The sequence below is a fragment of the Zootoca vivipara genome, chromosome 6, assembly GCF_965207765.1.
Source record: "Zootoca vivipara chromosome 6, rZooViv2.hap1.1, whole genome shotgun sequence".
Classification (NCBI taxonomy): domain Eukaryota; kingdom Metazoa; phylum Chordata; class Lepidosauria; order Squamata; family Lacertidae; genus Zootoca; species Zootoca vivipara.
This window is the reverse complement of record NC_142589.1, coordinates 25215828-25235648: the sequence shown is the minus strand read 5'-3', so window position 1 is coordinate 25235648 and position 19821 is coordinate 25215828. Positions and strand designations below refer to the sequence as shown.

At 42.4% G+C, this 19821-nt stretch overlaps 1 protein-coding gene across 6 annotated transcripts in view; it reads right to left on the bottom strand.

The window, feature by feature from the left end:
* Positions 1-19821, bottom strand: part of CEP89 (centrosomal protein 89) — a 57236-nt gene that overhangs the window by 32877 nt on the left and 4538 nt on the right. For 4 of the 6 annotated variants that reach the window (XM_060276101.2, XM_088671812.1, XM_088671813.1 and 1 more), the window contains exons 4-14: positions 19235-19436; positions 16764-16857; positions 15773-15801; positions 15169-15223; positions 13543-13752; positions 10160-10302; positions 9638-9688; positions 4441-4524; positions 3388-3495; positions 1569-1680; positions 358-538 (exon numbers count right to left, since the gene is read on the bottom strand). In XM_060276101.2, the coding sequence (XP_060132084.1) occupies positions 358-538; positions 1569-1680; positions 3388-3495; positions 4441-4524; positions 9638-9688; positions 10160-10302; positions 13543-13752; positions 15169-15223; positions 15773-15801; positions 16764-16857; positions 19235-19436 (1269 nt within the window). The remainder of the gene's footprint in view (positions 1-357; positions 539-1568; positions 1681-3387; positions 3496-4440; positions 4525-9637; positions 9689-10159; positions 10303-13542; positions 13753-15168; positions 15224-15772; positions 15802-16763; positions 16858-19234; positions 19437-19821) is intronic. The other 2 variants (XM_060276102.2, XM_088671815.1) reach the window with 1 other exon arrangement.

Below are 19821 nucleotides of genomic sequence, written 5' to 3'. Positions count from 1 at the left end.
TTGGAAATTAGCTGCTAGCCAAAGTACAGCAAACAATACTGGGCAAGATGGACCATCTTACCCAGTATAAAGGCAGCTCTCTATGTTCCTGACTTGAGTCTGAAGGATGTTCACCGTAGCTGAGGCTAACCCAGTTCTTCCAGGTTTGATCAGAGTTTGAAGCTAGTAAAAAGTGTCTTTAACTTCAACCTTCATTACATTGTGCCTCAAGCTGTAGCAACTGACTACAAATAAACTTAAAACTGGCACAAATAAATTGGGAAAGTGAAAGCAAGTACTAAATATAAATAGCTACAACCATGCATGGAATCCTCCAAGAGGAGTTTCCTTTGATATTTACAGTTATCACACTCTTACCTTTTGAATTTATTGACCAAAGCCACATGCTCCTCCATTGTGATGTGATCTCCCACACTGGCTTTCAGCTGTTTGTATGCGGAACGCAGCTCTTCCATCTGCTTCTGACACTCTCTCAACTCTTCTTCTTGGCTCTGTCTCTTGGCTTCCAAAGTCATCAGCTGTTTTGTTAATTTAGAAACTTCAAAAGAGAAAACAAAACATTTGAGGTAAAGTCAGAAGCTGCCTTAGGAAATGAGAACAGAGTGCACACAGTTATTCACTTCTGACATTTTTAGTTCATCATGAAGCCTTCTCAGCTTGGTTCAGTGAGTTAATCTGAAGTATTATAATTAGTTATAAATGGTACTTTTCACAAGTTCTGAATGTCAATGGAGATTAGTTAAGCATATGAAAGATGTGTAAAATGGAAAGCTCATTGAAGCACTAAAGTCTCCAAGAGTTCTCCAACAGACTATATAACTCTCTGAAGGGCTAGTTCCTGTGACCAAATTCCTTTTATACGTACTGTTAATGAAAATCCTCTGTAAATTAATACAAATCTAAGTTTGATGCCATGTAATGTACTCTGATGCTCTGACCAGTGCCCAGCGATCATTTTACCGCATCTGAGACTTAAAACAATAAAAAGTTAAGTAATTAATAGTTAAGTACTGTAACTACTAATTAATAGTTTAGTACTGTGGTTAAACCACAGAGCCCAGGGCTTGCCGATCAGAAGGTTGGCGGTCCGAATCCCCGCGACGGGGTGAGCTCCCGTTACTCGGTCCCAGCTCCTGCCAACCTAGCAGTTCGAAAGCATGTCAAAGTGCAAGTAGATAAATAGGTAGCGCTCCGGCAGGAAGGTAAACGGTGTTTCCATGTGCTGCTCTGGTTCGCCAGAAGCGGTTTTGTCATGCTGGCCACATGACCTGGAAGCTGTACGCCGGCTCCCTCGGCCAATAAAGCGAGATGAGCGCCGCAACCCCAGAGTCGGTCACAACTGGACCTAATGGTCAGGGGTCCCTTTATTTTTACTGTAATATTACAGACCATAACAAATGCTCCAGCTCAGGTTCTATGATAATTACTGATTAGCAACATTCTCATTCTAAAAAGGCTTATGAAGTGCTTTATTTGGTGCTAATGCTAGCTTACACTTCTGCCCATTCGCAATAAGCAAACATCTCGGATCAACATAGTAGTCAAAAACAGTTATCAAGGTATTTTACCTTCTTCGGCATGTTGGCTGAGGTTGTCTTTTGCTTTTGCTTGTTGTATTTTAAGCTGTTCCACCAATACTGTATTTTCTTCTAATACTAGCTTGGCCTGGCTTTGCAGACACTGCCTGTAAATAATGATCAACTTGAAAGTGAAATGCCATTCAAACTTTTTCAAAAAGCATATTAACTATAAAAATAAACACATGTGGTCTGTTAGGCCAGGGCTTCCCATGGATGTCCTACACCTACATGGACATCCAAAGATGAGCCTATATCACTCTCACTTTGTGTTTGTTGTGGGAAACATCAGTGTAACACCAGCACCAGCAACTGTGTTTGCCGAGTAAAGTGTAGAGCTTACTGTTTCATATTCATGAAGTTTCTCTTCTGCTGTAGAGTTAGTACACACATATACATGTCATGCATTGGGTTGATGACAGATAATTTCTCAGAGATAATAGTGTTTTTCTGAAGGAAAATGTTTACGCTTGTAAAAACTATTTGAAAATACACATGGAAAGTTGTCTTTTTAAAAATGTGCATTTTGCTTAAAATTTATAATTATATTGATATTATATTATTATACTTAGTAGCCAAAACATCAAACAAGCTGGCTTGTCAAGAAAAACAAGCAAAAAGTGAAGCAGAAAGGGAGAATAAGAATAAAAATAATACATAAAATGATGTATGAAAGAGAAAAGACCACATAGCAAGAAACCTATAAAGTACGGAGAACAGATTAAAATGAAAATTATCATTTACATTGTCATTCCAAAAATTGTCATTCCAAAACAATTGTCATTCCAAAAAAAATTTTTTAATCTTATTATGTATTGCATTTCTCTCATATGTAAGATCATTTGCCAGGTTTTCCTTAACCAATCAGTTATAGTAGGGGTGTATTTTTCCATTTTTATGTAATACTGTACACTGTTTTGCTGTACACTGTTATGTTAATACAGTACACTGTTTTACTACACTGTTGGCAGTGTAGTATTGAGCTCTAAATCAGTATTAATGACTTCAGAATGAAGTATCAAAAGGAAAGTTGTTTTAGGGTTTCTTGGAAGATTATAGCCTGCACTTGTTTGTATAATATTCAGTACTTCAGTCTAGAAAGGTATCTTTTTACAACTCAAATATATACAGTCGTACCTCGGGTTACGACCACCTCGGTTTGCGAACAGTTCGGGTTATGAACTGCGCGAACCCGGAAGTGTTTTCGCCGCGCGCGCGATCGCACGATCTGCGCATGCGCGAAAATCGCGCTTTGCGCATGCGCAAAATGGCAGCGCCCATTGCGTTCGGTTTACGAACTATTCGGGTTACGAACTGCGTTCCGGAACGGATCGCGTTTGTAACCCGAGGTATTACTGTACATTAAACCCACATAATTATGTTACACCTCCAACAATGCATGTTTCAGCCAAAAATTTACTAATACAGAGTGGAGTTTAGCATCACTAGAAAATTATCTTAAGTCATTCTCTTTCAGGTTCACACTAATAAACATTTTTGAAATACTTTTAAATTCCCATACCCATTCTGCTTTGAGAACTTTGAAGCCAATATTTTGATTTTCATAGGATTTAATTTGTTACATTACTTATTAAATTGGTATACTACCCTATATACCCATAGATATCAGGGCTGTTCACAACATAAAATTACAATATAAGAAGCACAAAATACATAATAAAAATAGGAACAAAAGCAAACCAATAATCCCCTGTTCCACAAGTTTATCATAAGTATTTTTAAATATAATTCAAGTCTGTCATAAGTTTTTTTATATAAAAGAATAACAATAGTTTTTGAGACAACACACTTGCCATTCTTTGATGGTCACATTACTATTTTTACTTAGTTGCTCGTGTAACTGTTCGTTTTCCTTCACTACCTCTTCAACTCGTTCTTTAAAGATCTTCATGTCCTCCTGAAAGAGAAGCAGTAAAGAACAGATAAAATATTCACAACCTGTTTTAACTTCATGTTATTTTATGTTTTCCCTCTCAATAATATTTGCACGTGCTAATTATCCATTATTTGTTCATGCAAATGATCAAACAGCTGATCAAAATACCTACACTCATGATAGGGATTTGTAGAGCTATGAATTCACACCAGTTGCTCTGACTCTTAAGAAACATCTACATTTTACAGACACAAATGTGTGTTTCCCAGTCAGTATGCCTGCCAGTTACCTACAAACAATCCCAACTTTCAGACCGACATAAACTTGACTGGCACACTGACATTTTAAAATGTACATTTGAGAAACCTCAGGTGTACACCTAAAACATAATACACTTAAAATGTAATAAGCAAAGAGGCCTTTAGCAGAGGTTATGGAACAGGCCCCATATATCAAAGGCTCAACTTACTAAGGTCTAGTGCTCCCAAACAGCAGGTGATGTGTAAACCTGTGTCTGAAAAGTGGAAGCTCATACAATATAATGCTCCACCGGAGAAAACAAACTTCCTTCCACATAAATAGCAGAGTGTCTAGGAGAAGGGTTCTTGCCTAGTCTTTTTTGTGACATTATAGCTTTGTATTGCTTCAGCGGTAAGCATTCCATCATGTGATGTGAGCTCCCATCTGCAGGCTGAAGCGATTCAGTCCAGGCACATGTTTATGTCCCCATCCTCTGCTTGTGGGCACAAGGTCTGCTATGTGGGCAACCCATGGAGTCTAAGGAGATGGAGGACAGGAGGTCTCACTAGAAGGGAAATTCCATTATGTACCCTGAGGATGTACATTCCAAAGTATCGCTGAGTACTCTTTACAGTTAAATGACATGCATAGCATTATAGAAGCATATTTTTCTTGATGTTCTATACAGCTTAAACAATCTGTAAAGAAATCAATTTGCCAGCTTGCCTCATGTGCAAGAATCAGGTCTTCCTTTTCCTTCATTCTGTCTTCATATGCCAATAGAAGGGGAGATAAATATTTCATATCCAGCTAAAGGGAAAGAAAAGTCATTTCAGTTCACTGAAATGCATCTCAAAAACTATATAATTCAAAAAATATCTGTGTAATGACTCTTTGATTAGCTACTGCCTGGGTAAATCCAGTGGGTAAATCAAGATAGACAGAAGAAAAGGTTAACAATTTCTCTCTCCCCCCCCACCCCCAATACTACATTAACTAAAGGCTAAATAATAAGCAGATAATAAGAGGAGGAAATAGAGAGGGTGGAAAATAATTTTGCGTCAGCTGGAAAAGGCTAGCTGCAAATAAACAGAGGTAAAATGGTCACCCGTTGCCAGTTACACAAAGTACTGAAGCATCCATCTGTTTGTTTGTTAGAGAACTTGCTAAGAAATTCATTTAGCATCCTATTTTAAAACAAGCCTCCACAAAGCAAAGCAAGTTATGGCCACAAACTTTTAAAATTCAATTATCTGTAGTATTTACATAAGTATCCCTGAAGAACATAATTCCTGTCTGAAATAGTGGATCTTTTAAGGACAATAATTCTGTCACATTTTTGCACACAGATTGTATCTCCCTGCCTCCTTTTCAATGTACTTTGTTCAGTCATTTGCACACAGTGGTTAAACAATTTCCCCATAATGGATTGCATAAATTCACATTACTTTTCTACAGTATTCCCCTAAACCAGGCATGTCCAACTGGTCGATCGCGATCTACCTGGTCAATCACGTACTCCTGATTCCCCTCCCCAAATAAAGAAGCTCAACAACTTTGGGTCTCTCTCCCTCAAAAAAGCTCATCCAATGGGTAGATCACTTCGGGGGTTTTTATAGTGGGAGTAGATCACAGTCTTGGGATTTGGACATGCCTGCCCTAAACAACCACCAAGTTACAGCTTATACTGATATCTATAGAGTGCACACTAAAAGCCACAGCAGATGCAGAAATATTCTGCCACCAAGGCACAAAACCCTGGTTCTTCATGACTTTTACACAGGATGACACCAAAACTACCATCCAGTCATTAAATACACCTGAGGACTTGGAGGTCACCTATGATTTGCTGGTGCTTTGAGGGAAAATGAGAGTGACAGATGGCTGCAGTCTTTGGTTGCACTTTCCAGTGCTCAGAAGGGACAAGGAACAGAGAGCTTTATGAGTGACAGACTGTCTTTGTGGTTACTGAGAGACAACATGTTGGCTTAGGGCCATGTTACACAGGGAAACCCTCCTACACATATGATCACGTTTGCATAGAAAAAAATCAGGCACCCCCCACCCCAGCCCATGAAAACAGTTTCACAGGAAAACACATTTCTTTTTACGATATCTCTGGAATGCCCTCTCCAAAGAAATTTGTACGGCCCCCTTTTGCTTGGCCTTTAGGGAAACTCTTCTTAAATCTGATGTACATCTGAATTATTTTATTGTTATTATATTGAAGAACCACACTTCTGTTAACTGCTTTTACTGTTAATTTAAATCTTGAATTTTAGCATTTTATTTCATTGGGAGGGTATGCACTCTGAGAAGCAGGCTAGAAATCCATTTAACATTGGTAATGCCTCCAACAGTGTGTGTCAAAGCCACAAAAGTGTAACAGCTGAATAATAATAATAATAATAATAATAATAATAATAATAATAATGGTGGCATGGAGAGAAGTTGGGGGAAAGCTTTCAGCTGCTAAATTTATGTGTGTAGGGCTGCTACCAAGGAACAGGGCCAGAACTAGTTAAAAAGTGGGGAGGGGGGCAATCCGAACACAGCTTCTTCTCTGCAATAAAAAACAAATATCTGTCAGCTCCCTTTCAACTCTGCCTAATCCAGGGATGGTGGGGAAGCCCGCCTGCTCCAAAGCTTCACCACAGCCTGGGTCCTTGGAGCAAAGCATAAACAGAAGAGGGAGGGCCTCCTGGCCTCATAGCAGGAAGCGCACAAGGCTCTTTTGCAAAGCCTGCCTAATGGTAGGGGTGGGAGGAGCAACTCCTAGGAGGACACCCCCCTCCACTGTGGGTAAGAGGAGAGGGGAGGCCAGACCATTTACAGTGGTGCCTCGCTAGACGAATATAATTCGTTCCGACGGTCAATTCGTCTAACGAAAAATTCGTCTTGCGAGGCACCGTTTCCCATAGGAACGCATTAAAAGTTAATTAATGCGTTCCTATGGGCTCCGGGGACTGGCGGCAGTGGCGGTGCTTGCTCGCTTGGCTCCCTGGAAGGCAGGGAGACAGGCGGCAACAGCCCCACAGCTCTCCTTGCTGTCTGCGGTGAGGGGAGAGGAACAAACGGGGAGAAAGCAGCCCTTTCTCCTCCTTCGTTCCTCTCCTCCCGCCGCCCGACAGATCCGGGCTTTGGCTCTGTCAGGCGGCGGGAGGGAAGAATGGAGGACCCATCGGATCCTCCGTTCTTCCCTCCCCCCGCCCACAGATCCAGCCTTTGGCTCTGTCGGGCAGCGGGAGGGAAGAACGGAGGACCCATAGGATCCTCCGTTCCTCCCCCCCCGACAGATCCAAAGTGCGGCGGTGCGGTGTGAAAGCGAAAAGCCCCCGCACCGCTGCACTTCGGCTCTCGGGGACGGAGCCGAAGTGCGGCAGTGCGGGGGCTGCTTTCCCCCAGCCGCCTGGCACACAGCTGCTTGCCTTCGCAGCCCCTGCACTGCTGCTCTTCGGCTCTGAACCCCGGAGCCGAAGTGTGGCGGTGTGGGGGTGTTTTGCCGCCTGCCTTCCCCAAGCCAAGGAGAAGGCAGGCGGCAAAAAGCCCTGGCAATTTTTCGCTGCACGCTGGACTTCGCAGTCGGAGGTTTGTTTTTCTATGGCCACGCTTCGCAAGACGAAGTGGCGGCCATAGAAAACCTTGTCGTCTTGGGAGGCAACCTCCGATCGCAAAATCCATTCATCTAGCGAAAAATTCGTCTTACAGGGCATTCGTTAAGCGAGGCACCACTGTAATTTTATATTGTTTCCAGGGAAGGCTGTCAGCTGTTATAGCCTATGATAGCGGGTCACTCTGAGGCTCCTGTGCAGATATTTTCACAGGATTACAACATGATCCTGGAACATAGCAACTGAGCTAGGATTCTTGCAAGCAGAAGCAGGACAAAAATAATTAAGCAACCAGACCAACTACTTCAATCCAGCTCCCCGCACCCCAGTCTCAACTGGAAAAAGAAATGAAGACTATTTTATTCCAGCAGGCCTTTGGGAACAGACTGGAGTTGTTGTTGTTTTTTAAGGAAAAGGCTTTTAATAGTGCTGTGCTGTTTTTATCATCTGTATTTTAAAAGAATCAAAACAATATAAAAAACAAACCTATTAGTGTTAAATTACTTTTTTATATTTTTAAAATATTTTTTAGCTTTTTGTATTTTATCTCTGTGTTTTTTAATATGTGTAAACATAAATAAATATAATATTGATGGTGATGATCCGGACTCTTCCAAGGGCTTGCGCTCCTTTGGAAAAGGGGGAGGAGATATTTAAAATGTACTGTAATAAAGTAGTAAGTAACATCACCTTCAAACAGCCATCAAAGATTCCTTTAATAAACACTGATGACCTGATGCTTAATGCTAACTATTAGAGTAAAATAAGGTGCCATCCTAATCCCATGTACCTGAAAGTAAGTTCTGATGAATTCAACAGGCTTACTTCTAAGTAGACATGACTAGACTTATTCTAACTCACTGAGTACCATCAGTTTTTATTCAATGGAACATAAAAGTGAAATAAGGTGTCTGGGAACTGCAGTCATATTACAACTATAGATGGCTCTCATGTCACCAAGGAAACAAGAAATAAAATTGTTCTACACACTTTAGAAGTACCGTATATACTGGCGTATAAGACGGCTTTTGAACCCAGGAATTTTTTTTCAAAAGTTGGGGGCCCGTCTTATACGCCGGGTCCAAGAATCTGCGGTCATCGCATACGGTGGGGGGAGCTCAAAAACGGCCGCATCCCCACTGTATGCAGTGACCATATGAACGCAAAGAAGCGCGCTCGGGAGGGGGCTGCTCCCCGCCAGGGAGAATGGCTCCCTCATGGCTTTGTGACCTGGATCAGCGCAGAGATACAGTTTTGTGTATTTCATTGGTGTCAAGCTGCTGCCTCTTCTCTTTTTGTCAGCGCAAAGCAAAGGGATCTCTCCGTCTCTCTCTCTCTCCGCTCTCTCTTTCACTGCTGCTCAGTGTTTTTCGCTGGCTGTGTGAGCCTCCGATGTCTCTGCCCCTCTATCGCTATCCTCTCTATGGTTTCTTTCCCCCCTTTTGCTCGATGTCTCTGCCTCCCTCTCTCCCTCTCCCTCTCCCTGGCTTCTATTCCCCTTTTGCTCACTGAGCCAGCCTCGTTGTCTCTCTCTCCGCTCTCTCTTTCACTGCTGCTCAGCGTCTTTCGCTGGCTGTGTGAGCCTCCGATGTCTCTGCCCCTCTATCACTATCCTCTCTATGGTTTCTTTCCCCCCCTTTTGCTCAATGTCTCTGCCTCCCTCTCCCTGGCTTCTATTCCCCTTTTGCTCACTGAGCCAGCCTCGTTGTCTCTCTCTCCGCTCTCTCTTTCACTGCTGCTCAGCGTCTTTCGCTGGCTGTGTGAGCCTCCGTTGTCTCTGCCCCTCTATCGCTATCCTCTCTATGGTTTCTTTCCCCCCTTTTGCTCGATGTCTCTGCCTCTCTCTCTCCCTCTCCCTCTCCCTGGCTTCTATTCCCCTTTTGCTCACTGAGCCAGCCTCGTTGTCTCTCTCTCCGCTCTCTCTTTCACTGCTGCTCAGCGTCTTTCGCTGGCTGTGTGAGCCTCCGTTGTCTCTGCCTCTCTATCGCTATCCTCTCTATGGTTTCTTTCCCCCCTTTTGCTCGATGTCTCTGCTTCTCTATCTCTCCTCTCTCTGGCTTCTTTCCCCCTCTCAATAACTAAGCAAGCAAACAAACAAACAAACCACCATTTCCCCGGCTGCAGACTTGAGTGCTGGAGAAGACAGCCTCCCCTCCCCTCCCCGCCAAAAAAGGGCTGGAGTACATCCCAAATTCTATATTTTAACTTGAAAAGTAAGGGGTCGTCTTATACGCCCAGTCGCCTTATACGCCAGCATATACGGTATCTAGCACTAAACTACTGAAACTAAGAAATAGTGGTTTGCTACATACCAGCCATGGGGGTATTGGTTTTTTCATTGGCAGGCTTCCAATTTTTAGACTCTAAAATAAGAAAAACATAAGTTACACATTAATATTGAGATCTGTAACATTTTGTATCAGAGGTTTGTTTAAAAGAAAAATATTTATTTTTGTTCATCCCGCAAATTGGATGCAAAAATTGAACATGGTGCTTCCAAAACAGTTTGACATTTACTTGCTAAAAACACACACCAATAGTTACAACAAGCCACTTTTTCAGGTTGCATTGACATGGCAAATTATGGTTAATCAAATATGGAAGTGAAAAGTTCTGAACTTCACCTCACGTTGTGCTCAGAAGCAGGAAGTGCACAAGTGCAAGGCCCACCTGGGCTAATTCTCCTCATGCTATACTATGGTTTAGCACAACTAGGATGCTCCCTGGTAAAGATGCTTATTTTGCAACTGTAACAAATGAGGAAAAGCTCTCAGTCACTAATGTTGGAACAGTACTATTCTTTTCTTCCTAAGAAGCTTAATAGAAAACATTACCTCATTTGGTGAAATTGGTCTGTATTTAGTCTGGTAGCGACTCAATTCTGCATTTAGACGATGAATAGTCATTTTCAGACTGTCATTTTCATCCACCAGTTCCTGAGCCTGTTGTCTTAATAAAATCAATTCTGCAAGATCCTCTGCATAACAGAAAATTGTAAAACATTAAAGTGCATTGCAGTTATAGAAAATCTTGCTGATTATCCAAACATCCAGTGCTTTTTTTCAGGGGGTACTCAAGGGTTTCTAAAGGTGTTATAATTGCACCACATTATGTCATTACAAAGCATACTTTGCCTGCAGAAATTCCCCAGATCAATTCAGTGAGAGTGGACAATGTTTGGTGAGATGGCAAGGAGACTTTATTAGTATAATAAAGTTTGCTATGTTTGATGCAGACTCCTACAAGCCTAATAAATTTAATAGAAACATGCACACACAAGATAGATAGTATTGATTGTTTTTTTAAAACAACCTTTCAGATTAACATTTCTGCAATATAAATACAGTGGAACCTCGGTTTACGAACACAATTGGTTCCAGAAGTCTGTTCATAAACCGAAGTGTTCGTAAACCGAAGTGAACTTTCCCATTGAAAGTAATGGGAAGTTGATTAATCCGTTCTAGACGAGGAAAAACACCCCCTAGAACGGATTAACCGCTTTGCTCCGATGCCTTCGCGGAGGCTGGGGAGCGTTTCCGCGACTGGGCTGCAGCCGCGAAAGCGGTCCCCGGCCTCCGCAAAGATATCGGAGCAAAGCCCCAGCCTCCGGAAGGCATCGGAGCTGGGACTTCGCTCCGATGCCTTTGCGGAGGCGGTCCCCGGCCTCCGCAAAGGCATCTGAGCGAAGTCCCGGCTCCGATGCCTTCCGGAGGCCGGGGAGCGTTTCCACGACTGGGCTGTGCAGCCGCGAAAGCAGTCCCCGGCTACCGGAAGCCGGGGACCGCTTTCGCGGCTGCACAGCCCAGTCGCGGAAACGCTCCCCGGCCTCCGGAAGGCATCGGAGCGAAGTCCCGGCTCCAATGCCTTCCGGAGCCAGGGGAGCGTCGCGAAAGTGCTCCCCGGCCTCCGCAAAGACATCGGAGCGAAGTCGCTCCGATGCCTTTGCGGAGGCCGGGGAGCACTTTCGCGACTGGGCTGTGCAGCTGCGAAAGCGGTCCCTGGCTTCCGGTTGCCGGGGACCGCTTTCGCGGCTGCACAGGCCAGTCGCGGAAACGCTCCCCGGCCTCCGGAAGGCATCGGAGCCGGGACTTCGCTCAGATGCCTTTGCGGAGGCCGGGGAGAGTCGCGAAAGCGGTCCCCGGCCTCTGCAAAGGCATCGGAGCGAAGTCCCGGCTCCAATGCCTTCCGGAGGCTGGGGCTTTGCTCTGATGCCTTTGCGGAGGCCGGGGACCGCTTTCGCGGCTCCCCAGCCTCCGCAAAGGCATCGGAGCGAAGCCCAGCCTCCCCAAAGGTATCCGACGCTCCGATGCCTTTGGGGAGGTTTGGCCTTCGCTCCGATGCCTTCGGGGAGGCCAGGCCTTCGCTGCGGGCCTCCAGGAGGCATCGGAGCGAAGGCCCGGCCTCCCCGAAGGCATCGGACACTCAGTAGACCTCCGGCACCTCGGTTTACTAACTTCCGGGTTAGGATAGTTCGTAAACCGAAAGTTCGTAAACCGAGGTGTTCGTAAACCGAGGTACCACTGTACATACTTACATGCATTTAACTTGTGCACATTCAGCTTTAAATGTGTCAATAAAAATAAAAAATAAAAAGGGGTGGAAAGGGAGCAAGTTTCTAAGGGAAATGACTTTGTTAATCCCACCCACCATTGAACCCAATGGGTTTTGACAATACACAATCCTGTCTTTAGGTGCAATCTCCGGAACCTGTGGGCTTACTTTACTAAACCTTAGAAACAAATGGAACACAGTACAAAGCCATACCCATTATAAATACCACTTGATGGCTATGTTTCTATTTTTAAAGGGATGTTTCCTTCATATCTTTCTTTAGCATAGAATAGGATCAATGCCAACCCAAATAAACTTCCTTGATCTTTCATCATATGCTTCCAAGGGTCCTGTCCTGCAAAGACTTGCTTCACAGGTCAGATCTGTGTGCATCTGAATATCAAGAACACTTTCAGCAAAATCTACATGGAAGGGAACCAGCTGAGGGCTCTTGCTGTGGGATTAAAAGGAAGTCCATCCCACTCACCCACAGCAGGCACATGAGAAGTTCAGCATGCACTGTGAAACCAGAAGGAACAGATGAGCTGCCTGGTGGTAAAATTCCACAAGGCCAGAACAAGGCCCTTCCAGCCTATGCTCAAAATCTTGCATGTAGATATAATATACACGTGTACAGCTGAATATACACATGCGGGAATAGACACTTTAGGACAAATTTTATAACTTTCCCGTTAATCAGGTTATGGATCCCTAGGTAAAAAAAAAAGCCTGCTAGCTTAAACTTTTGTAACTTGTGCATTCAAGTAGTCAGTACTGAACTAGACATTTTTACATGACTGAGGATTAAATGCTTTCCCCAATACAGTCGTACCTTGGTTCTCGAATGCCTTGGTAGTTTGGCTCCTGCACCCCGAAAACCCAGACGTGTTCCTGTTTTTGAACGTTCTTTGAAAGCCGAACGTCTAACGTGGCTTCTGCAGCTTCCGATTGAGTGCAAGAAGCTCCTGCAGCCAATCGGAAGCCACGCCTTGGTTTTCAAACAGTTCCAGGAGTCAAGCAGACTCCCGGAATGGATTAGGTTCGACAACCAAGGTACCACTGTACTTTGGTACTATGATATCATATACTTCATTTTAAACTTCAATAATTACTTAAATGGGACGCGGGTGGCACTGTGGGTTAAACCACAGAGCCTAGGGCTTGCTGATCAGAGGGTCGGTGGTTCGAATCCCCGCAACGGGGTGAGCTCCCATTGCTTGGTCCCTGCTCTTACCAACCTAGCAGTTCAAAAGCATGAAGTGCAAGTAGATAAATAGGTACTGCTCCGGCGAGAAGGTAAACGACATTTCCGTGCACTGCTCTGGTTTGCCAGAAGTGGCTTAGTCATGCTGGCCACGTGACCCAGAAGCTGTATGCCAGCTCCTTCGGCCAGTAAAGTGAGATGAGCGCCGCAACCCCAGTAGTCCGCGACTGGACTTAAATGGTCAGGAGTCCCTTTACCTTTAATTACTTAAATAATATACTATCTGAAAATCAAGTAAATTATATGCTGTCAGCCTTCAAAAGTTATTTCAATTCTGTGTTGGGATACATTAAACAACAACAAACACAGAGGCAATAGTTCAAGACTATCCCAGGAGATGAAAAATGAGAAGTACAGTATTATTCTCCCAAACACTTACGTACAAACAACAGTCACTCCTACCTTCACTGTGTGAATTTGGTGCAGTTTCTTTAAATCTTCTATTTTCTTTTTCTAGTTTCTTTATTTCTAACTGGAGTTTCTTCATTTGCTGTTTTGTTGCCTCAAGTTCGGAAAGCACAGCCTGATTTGCATTGTTCAAATGCCAATTTTCTTCTTTCAGTTTCTGGAACTTTTCTCTAGGGAGGGCCATCGGTCCCTGCATTCTGCAGACTGAAATGGAAGAGAATACTCATTAGACACACCAAAAACCCAAGCCACTCAACCATAGGCTGCAGTCCTAAACTCATTTAGACATAAAGAGGCATCATGGATTTGAGAACCATTCATTTCAAAGTGAATGCCGACTACAAATTCAAGATCTCCCCAGATCATTATTATCCTAAACATTTCAGCTTCCATTTTGCTTTTGACTGCAAGGGGGGGGATATGTAGCTGTGTTTTCTGAACAGTGTAATTTAAAAACAAAACACTCCAATAAACTATACAACTTGAACCAGACACCAGTGAAAACAACATCAGAACAAACTAGTAGAGACCAAGGTCTAAGAAGCACTCAAGCATGCTTTTGAAACTGGAAAGCCTGGAGAAATAAAAACATCTTAATACCACAAAAATACCACAACAAAGGTGACAGTTGAGGGCATTCTACAACTGAAGCATCAGCTCTGAAAAAACCCTCCTCTTAGTAGTCACCTGCCTTACCCTCATTGGTGGAGAAGGGGGGAAAAGGAAGTCTGAAGGTGATTCTGAGTTTGGGGCAGGTATATGTTTCAAAAGTACAGCACAAACGTTAAGAAAGTACATTAATATTTTTGAAACCTTTAGTCTAGTGAACTGAAGGCTAACAAAACATTAATTGTTGTAGAATTGTTTTCCCAGGGAAAAGCCATATTGAATTTATTAAATTAACTTTTTAAAAAAATCTTAAGTCAGCCACAATCCTGCACCTCCTCTGATGTTTTGAAGTCACAAAGAGGCTGGCCCTTCTGCAGAACTACTACTTCCCCCCATTCCACCAAAGCATACCCTGTAATTTGATGGGATATTACACAATGGGCTAGCATGAAGAATCGGGGTTTTGTCAGCAGGAAAAGCCCAAGGTAGAAATTTGCTTTCTATACAACCAAGCTCTTCAGTTATCAGAAAACATGCCAGGAAAGAAAAAATATTTTTTTCTAAATCTAGAACTATCATAATTCCTGCTGGAAAATAAGACATGAGAATTTCACATGAAGCAAAGTGTTATCCTTTGCTATAGAAATACATAGGAGAGGTTTGAACATAATATTAATGGTTTAGTGTTAAAAGGATAAGCCACAAATTGCATTGGGCACACAATCTTCCCCCTTTTTCATGGTACAGCCATGAGGATCTCGGAAGCTTCCTCTTCAAATTAACCACAGTTTAGCATTTTGTCCTAACCCAGACAAACAATGGTTAATCTTAACCAGTTAGTGAAAACAAGCGAGCTTCATAAACTATGGTTTGTCTGGGATCAAGTGATAGGAAAGCTGCAGTTAATCTAAAACAGCAGCAAAAACTCCAAACTCTTCCTCGCAGCTTATAGAGAATCCAGCACAACCCATTTATACCAACCTTAAAAAACAACAACCCAGAGTTCAATACCTGGAGTCAGTGGAGGCTTTTCATTCAGTGTATCTTCAGTTGTGCTTTTTTCTACCTAGCAGGGAAACAAAATAATTTGATCTCATTTCCTGCGAGAACCCTTCTATTCTTTTAAAAAAAACACCCTGCAGGGACTCCAGAAAGAATAGAAAATAGACTAAACATTTAAAAACCAATTCCTGCAGTTACAATTTCAATTTTATTAAAATGTTTTCTATTAACAACAACAATGTAAGAAAATTACAAGTACTGTAATGGACAGCATTTGGAAAGAAGAAAGATAACCTTGGCTTGTAAGTTGTTATGCAAAAGTAATTCTTTAAACCTTCTTTAAACTTATCATTCTTCGTCGGTTTCTGGATATTTCCTGCCAAAGTTAGTTGAATCCATATTGTCAGGGTAGGTACAAATGCCCAGATTCAAATATCCACTTGCCAGTTACCAACACCCAGGCTGACCTAAACTGCAGTGTGGTTGTGAGGATAAAAAGGGAGGTAGAGCCAGGTATGCTGCCCCAAGCTTCCTGGAAGAAGGTAGGATGAAAATAAATAGATAAGGCAGAAAGATCCTTAAATGCACTTAAGTATCTTGATATGAATCCTACCTGAAAACTCACTCCAGAGGGTTCAATTTCTGTAATACAAGACAGAAGGTAATAAATATGAAGTAGTTCAAAACAGAAAAGGAGAACTACAGTTGATCAGATTTTTAAAAATTCTCATCACTGAATCACAAGATTATACCATTTCCCGCTTTTCTAAATTGGTTTTTATTAAAGATTTTCTGAAGTTACCAAAGTAATCCATCCCTTTTTATCATATTACCGTTTGGCTGAGAGATGCGAGACCTTTTGTATGCCTCATCCATCATTCTACTTGTCAAGTTAGAAACCAAACAAGGGCTCCACTTCTTTTTTCAGGAGGGCTGGAGAAGAGGCAATTCATGGTGTAATATGGTTATGCCCCTTGGATACTGAGGTATCAGAGTAAGAGTTGAGAGCAGCCAAAACATGGAATGAGAGGGAATCTATTGCAGGGGGAGGAAATGGAGTGCAGAGGAAGAGGGAATTGACCTTATGGCTTACAGTAAGGATCCTGGATGTGAGATGGTCTTAGGGTTCAGGAGATGACCCCCTGGGATTTAAAAAGTCCCTCCATATACTATACGCATGAATGTTTCAGAAGCGGAAAGGAAACAGCACTGGCTTTCCCTGTTTTTGTCCTGCAGTGGGTGTGTTGCCATTACAGAGCTACAAAATGTGCAGGTTTGGGGTTAGTAGTCCATTAGAGTTATAAAGCAAAGTAGGAGAAAACAAGGCAGAGGAAGAATATTTTAAAAGGTGTCCTTTATCCCTTTCCGGCTCCTGAAACTCTCTTCATTCCATCCACCAGAGTCCTGAACAGTACAAGGCTTCTCTTCTGAGTTGGATGGCACCCTGAACAGGCCCACTCCTCATACATGTGGGGAAATGCTACAGCATTTTGACACAAGTCGCACTTGTTCATTGATACTTTTGGAACATGAACTACCACGATAATGATTTTTTAAAGTGACGTTTCCCATCATTTCATCTCAAAGCAGAAAAATGACATTACCTTCCACCTGAACATTTGGACGAATGAGGCAAGTAGGTTCACAGAGAAAAGAATCATCTTCACCATCAACACTAGAAGATACTGGGGGATTTTCCTAAGTAAAAATATTGCAATACAATTTATAAAACCACAGTCCATCTTATGCACAACCTGCATGTTTGCTACATGAACATATTTTACTCACTGAAATTACTATCAACCCTCAACAGCTACTTTTCTTTTTCCCAGATGGTGGTAGCCTGAAACTACCACCATCTGGGAGGACCAGTATGCTTTCCCTAGTGAAGTGGGGACCCCGGACCCATTGGCTAGAAACAGCCTGCAGCCAGATTTTATCCAGTCCTCTAGGAGCAGCTGAGAGGTAAAAAGGCTTTGATGTTGCAAAGTCTACAGTTGAATATCCTTTCTCTACAAGAAAATCACCTATAAGAAGATCAAAGAAGGAAATGCCTCAGTAGAAGGGGAGATTCATGTTACTTGCAAGTATGCAAAAAGTTGTGTATGCATTTTACAATTGCACACAATAAGTTTTCAAGGTTACTACTGCTTTCCAAAGTTTGAGGCTTCAAGCAGCTGGGAGGAAGGGCTTGCAGTTTAGGTCTGCAAAGAAGTTATTCCTATTTTTCAGCTAGTATTATGGGGTTATTTTTGCTTTTGGCACAGTCAGAGCATATAAAAGTCATGGGAGGGCTCTTTTTAATAAGAAATGCCACCAGCAAAGTTGCACATAGGCTGCATTGCCTAGCATGGCTTCTGTCTCTTGCTCATGCTAGGACAAAACAAAAACCAAGCCCATATTAAGTATGCCATGTGGCTAAAGCAATCTGAGTTGTTTATTTTTACTAACTGATGTAATCTATATAAACTTGCAGATGCACTAATCATTTTGAAGAAACAGTACTTTGTCTAAATCTATCTGCCTAAAAACAATCTTTCTCACAGCATGTTTTCTGATAAATGGGAAGCTGTACCTAGTATCAATGAAACCTAATCTCCACTCTGGCTAATCTCCACTAATCTGGCTTCTGCCCATGGTGCAGAACCCCTGACTGTCAAAACACATGTGCCTCACTAATGAAGGAGAACCTGTTTGTCACCTGAAAAGCAATCCAAGGAGATGCAGGGCAACTGCTGTTGAAATCATGTTCCACAGCGGGCCTCATTTGACAAGTCCCACTGCCTTCCCCATGAAAGAGGAGGAATGCCTCTCCTAAAATGACACCTGCAGTTCTTAACAAGTACTTGTCATAAAAATATGTGTCAGTATGCTGCTCATTTTAGCTAGGTGACCTTTTTTAGTTAACCTGATTAATCCACTGACCCAAGCCAAAGGAAGCACTTATCCATTTCATATAAATAAAGCATGGGAAATTGTAGCAGGAAACAGTATGAGACCAGCCTTGCTGAGCCAAATTATATCACTTCAGAATGCAGGGAGGGGGGACACTACTTCATATCAAAATCTCTATGGGCATAGGGAACCACCCTGTTAGAGATAAGGCTATGCTAGAACCTTCTGCTCTGTCTTGTTAGGTTTCTGCATTCAGGGAAGCATCTAGTTGCCACCTGCACTTTGAAGTGGGAGAGAGTCAGAAGGGTTGAGTCACAATATTTTTCTGAACATGTCACTCATCCTTTAGTCTGCACTCCTGAACTTTATCTCAAAGTCTTCTTATTTATTGCTGTGGAACTAATGTGCAGTGAAAGATTTCAAAACTGTTGGCCTTTCTGCTTTTCTCTGCCTCACCTAAGGACATTTTCTGCCTCCTTACACAAACACTGTTTTCTTGAAACCCCCCCCCTTTCTTTCCCCTCCAATGCTTTTCCATCCATTAAATTTTTAATTTCATTTGGTACAACACTCTAACTTGCTGTAACGATAGACAATTAAGCGGTTTGCTCCCTCAGATGCAAGCAATACAAATTGACACCACAAAGGGGGAAAATCAATGGGAATCTGAGGCAGAGACTTTCATTATTTTGTAGAAATGGTCTTGCCAGACTAGTTTCAAAAATAGCTTTTACAACCAAGTAAAACAGTGAGTGCTGAGCAGATATTTCAGCTGGTCTGGCTGCAAAGTGAACAGCTCCCTGAAGTTTGGATACCAAGTATGATGCACAGCCTGCTCATAAATTCTGCTGCTACATTACACATGTCCTCCCAAGATCATTTGGGAACTATTTGATGAAGGAATAGCTCCAGGCATCCATACAAAGGGCTGCCTCAGCCACAATACCATTTTTAATTACTAACAAGTTGGTACCAAAAATTTGAAACTGTCTAGCTTTAAGATAAAAAGCTGGGATCAGGAAACACATACAGTGTGAAGGAAAATGGCATCACTGTCAATGATACATGTAACAATAAAGGAACTGATAACAATATAACATTTGCAAATGTGATTAAAATAATTTATGATTTTTACAACTGTATTCTGAGAGCTGGCAGAAGCAGACACTCCAATGCTTACCTGTTTAATTTTGTGTGGAACAGCATAGCAAGCCTCGCTGATAATGTTTACTTTTTTATCAATAACCTGATGGTTTGGATCTGGTTCCTTTTCTGTGTCTGAAGGATATGTATCCATGTCCTGATCCTCACAACAACTGCCTGATACTTCCAAAGACTGCCCAGTGCTTCTGTCATCACCATTGCTCTTCCAGTTGTGACTGCTGGCAGAAAATGCATTAATGGATATGAGTCACATACCCTCTCAAGTCTCCAAAACCTTGGGGTCCCTTCCTACTCTTTAATTCTATGATTTAATGAGTCTTGGGTATGTGTGATTTCCATACCCTTCTTCTCATGTCCTGAAGATCAAAAGCATCTGATTTGGATTTTAAATTACCCACAATTCCATAAGGTGTCCCAACTGTAAACAAACTGTCATTTGTTTAAACTATGGTTTCAGATCCTAGCTTGTTCTCAAACCATAGCTTAAACAAATCACAAATGGAAAATAGATGCTTTCTATTTTCTTCCTCGGAAAGCAAGAGAGATAGAGGAGAGGGTGAGAATCCAACACTCACACAGACAGGCACATTCATGGTTCTTATT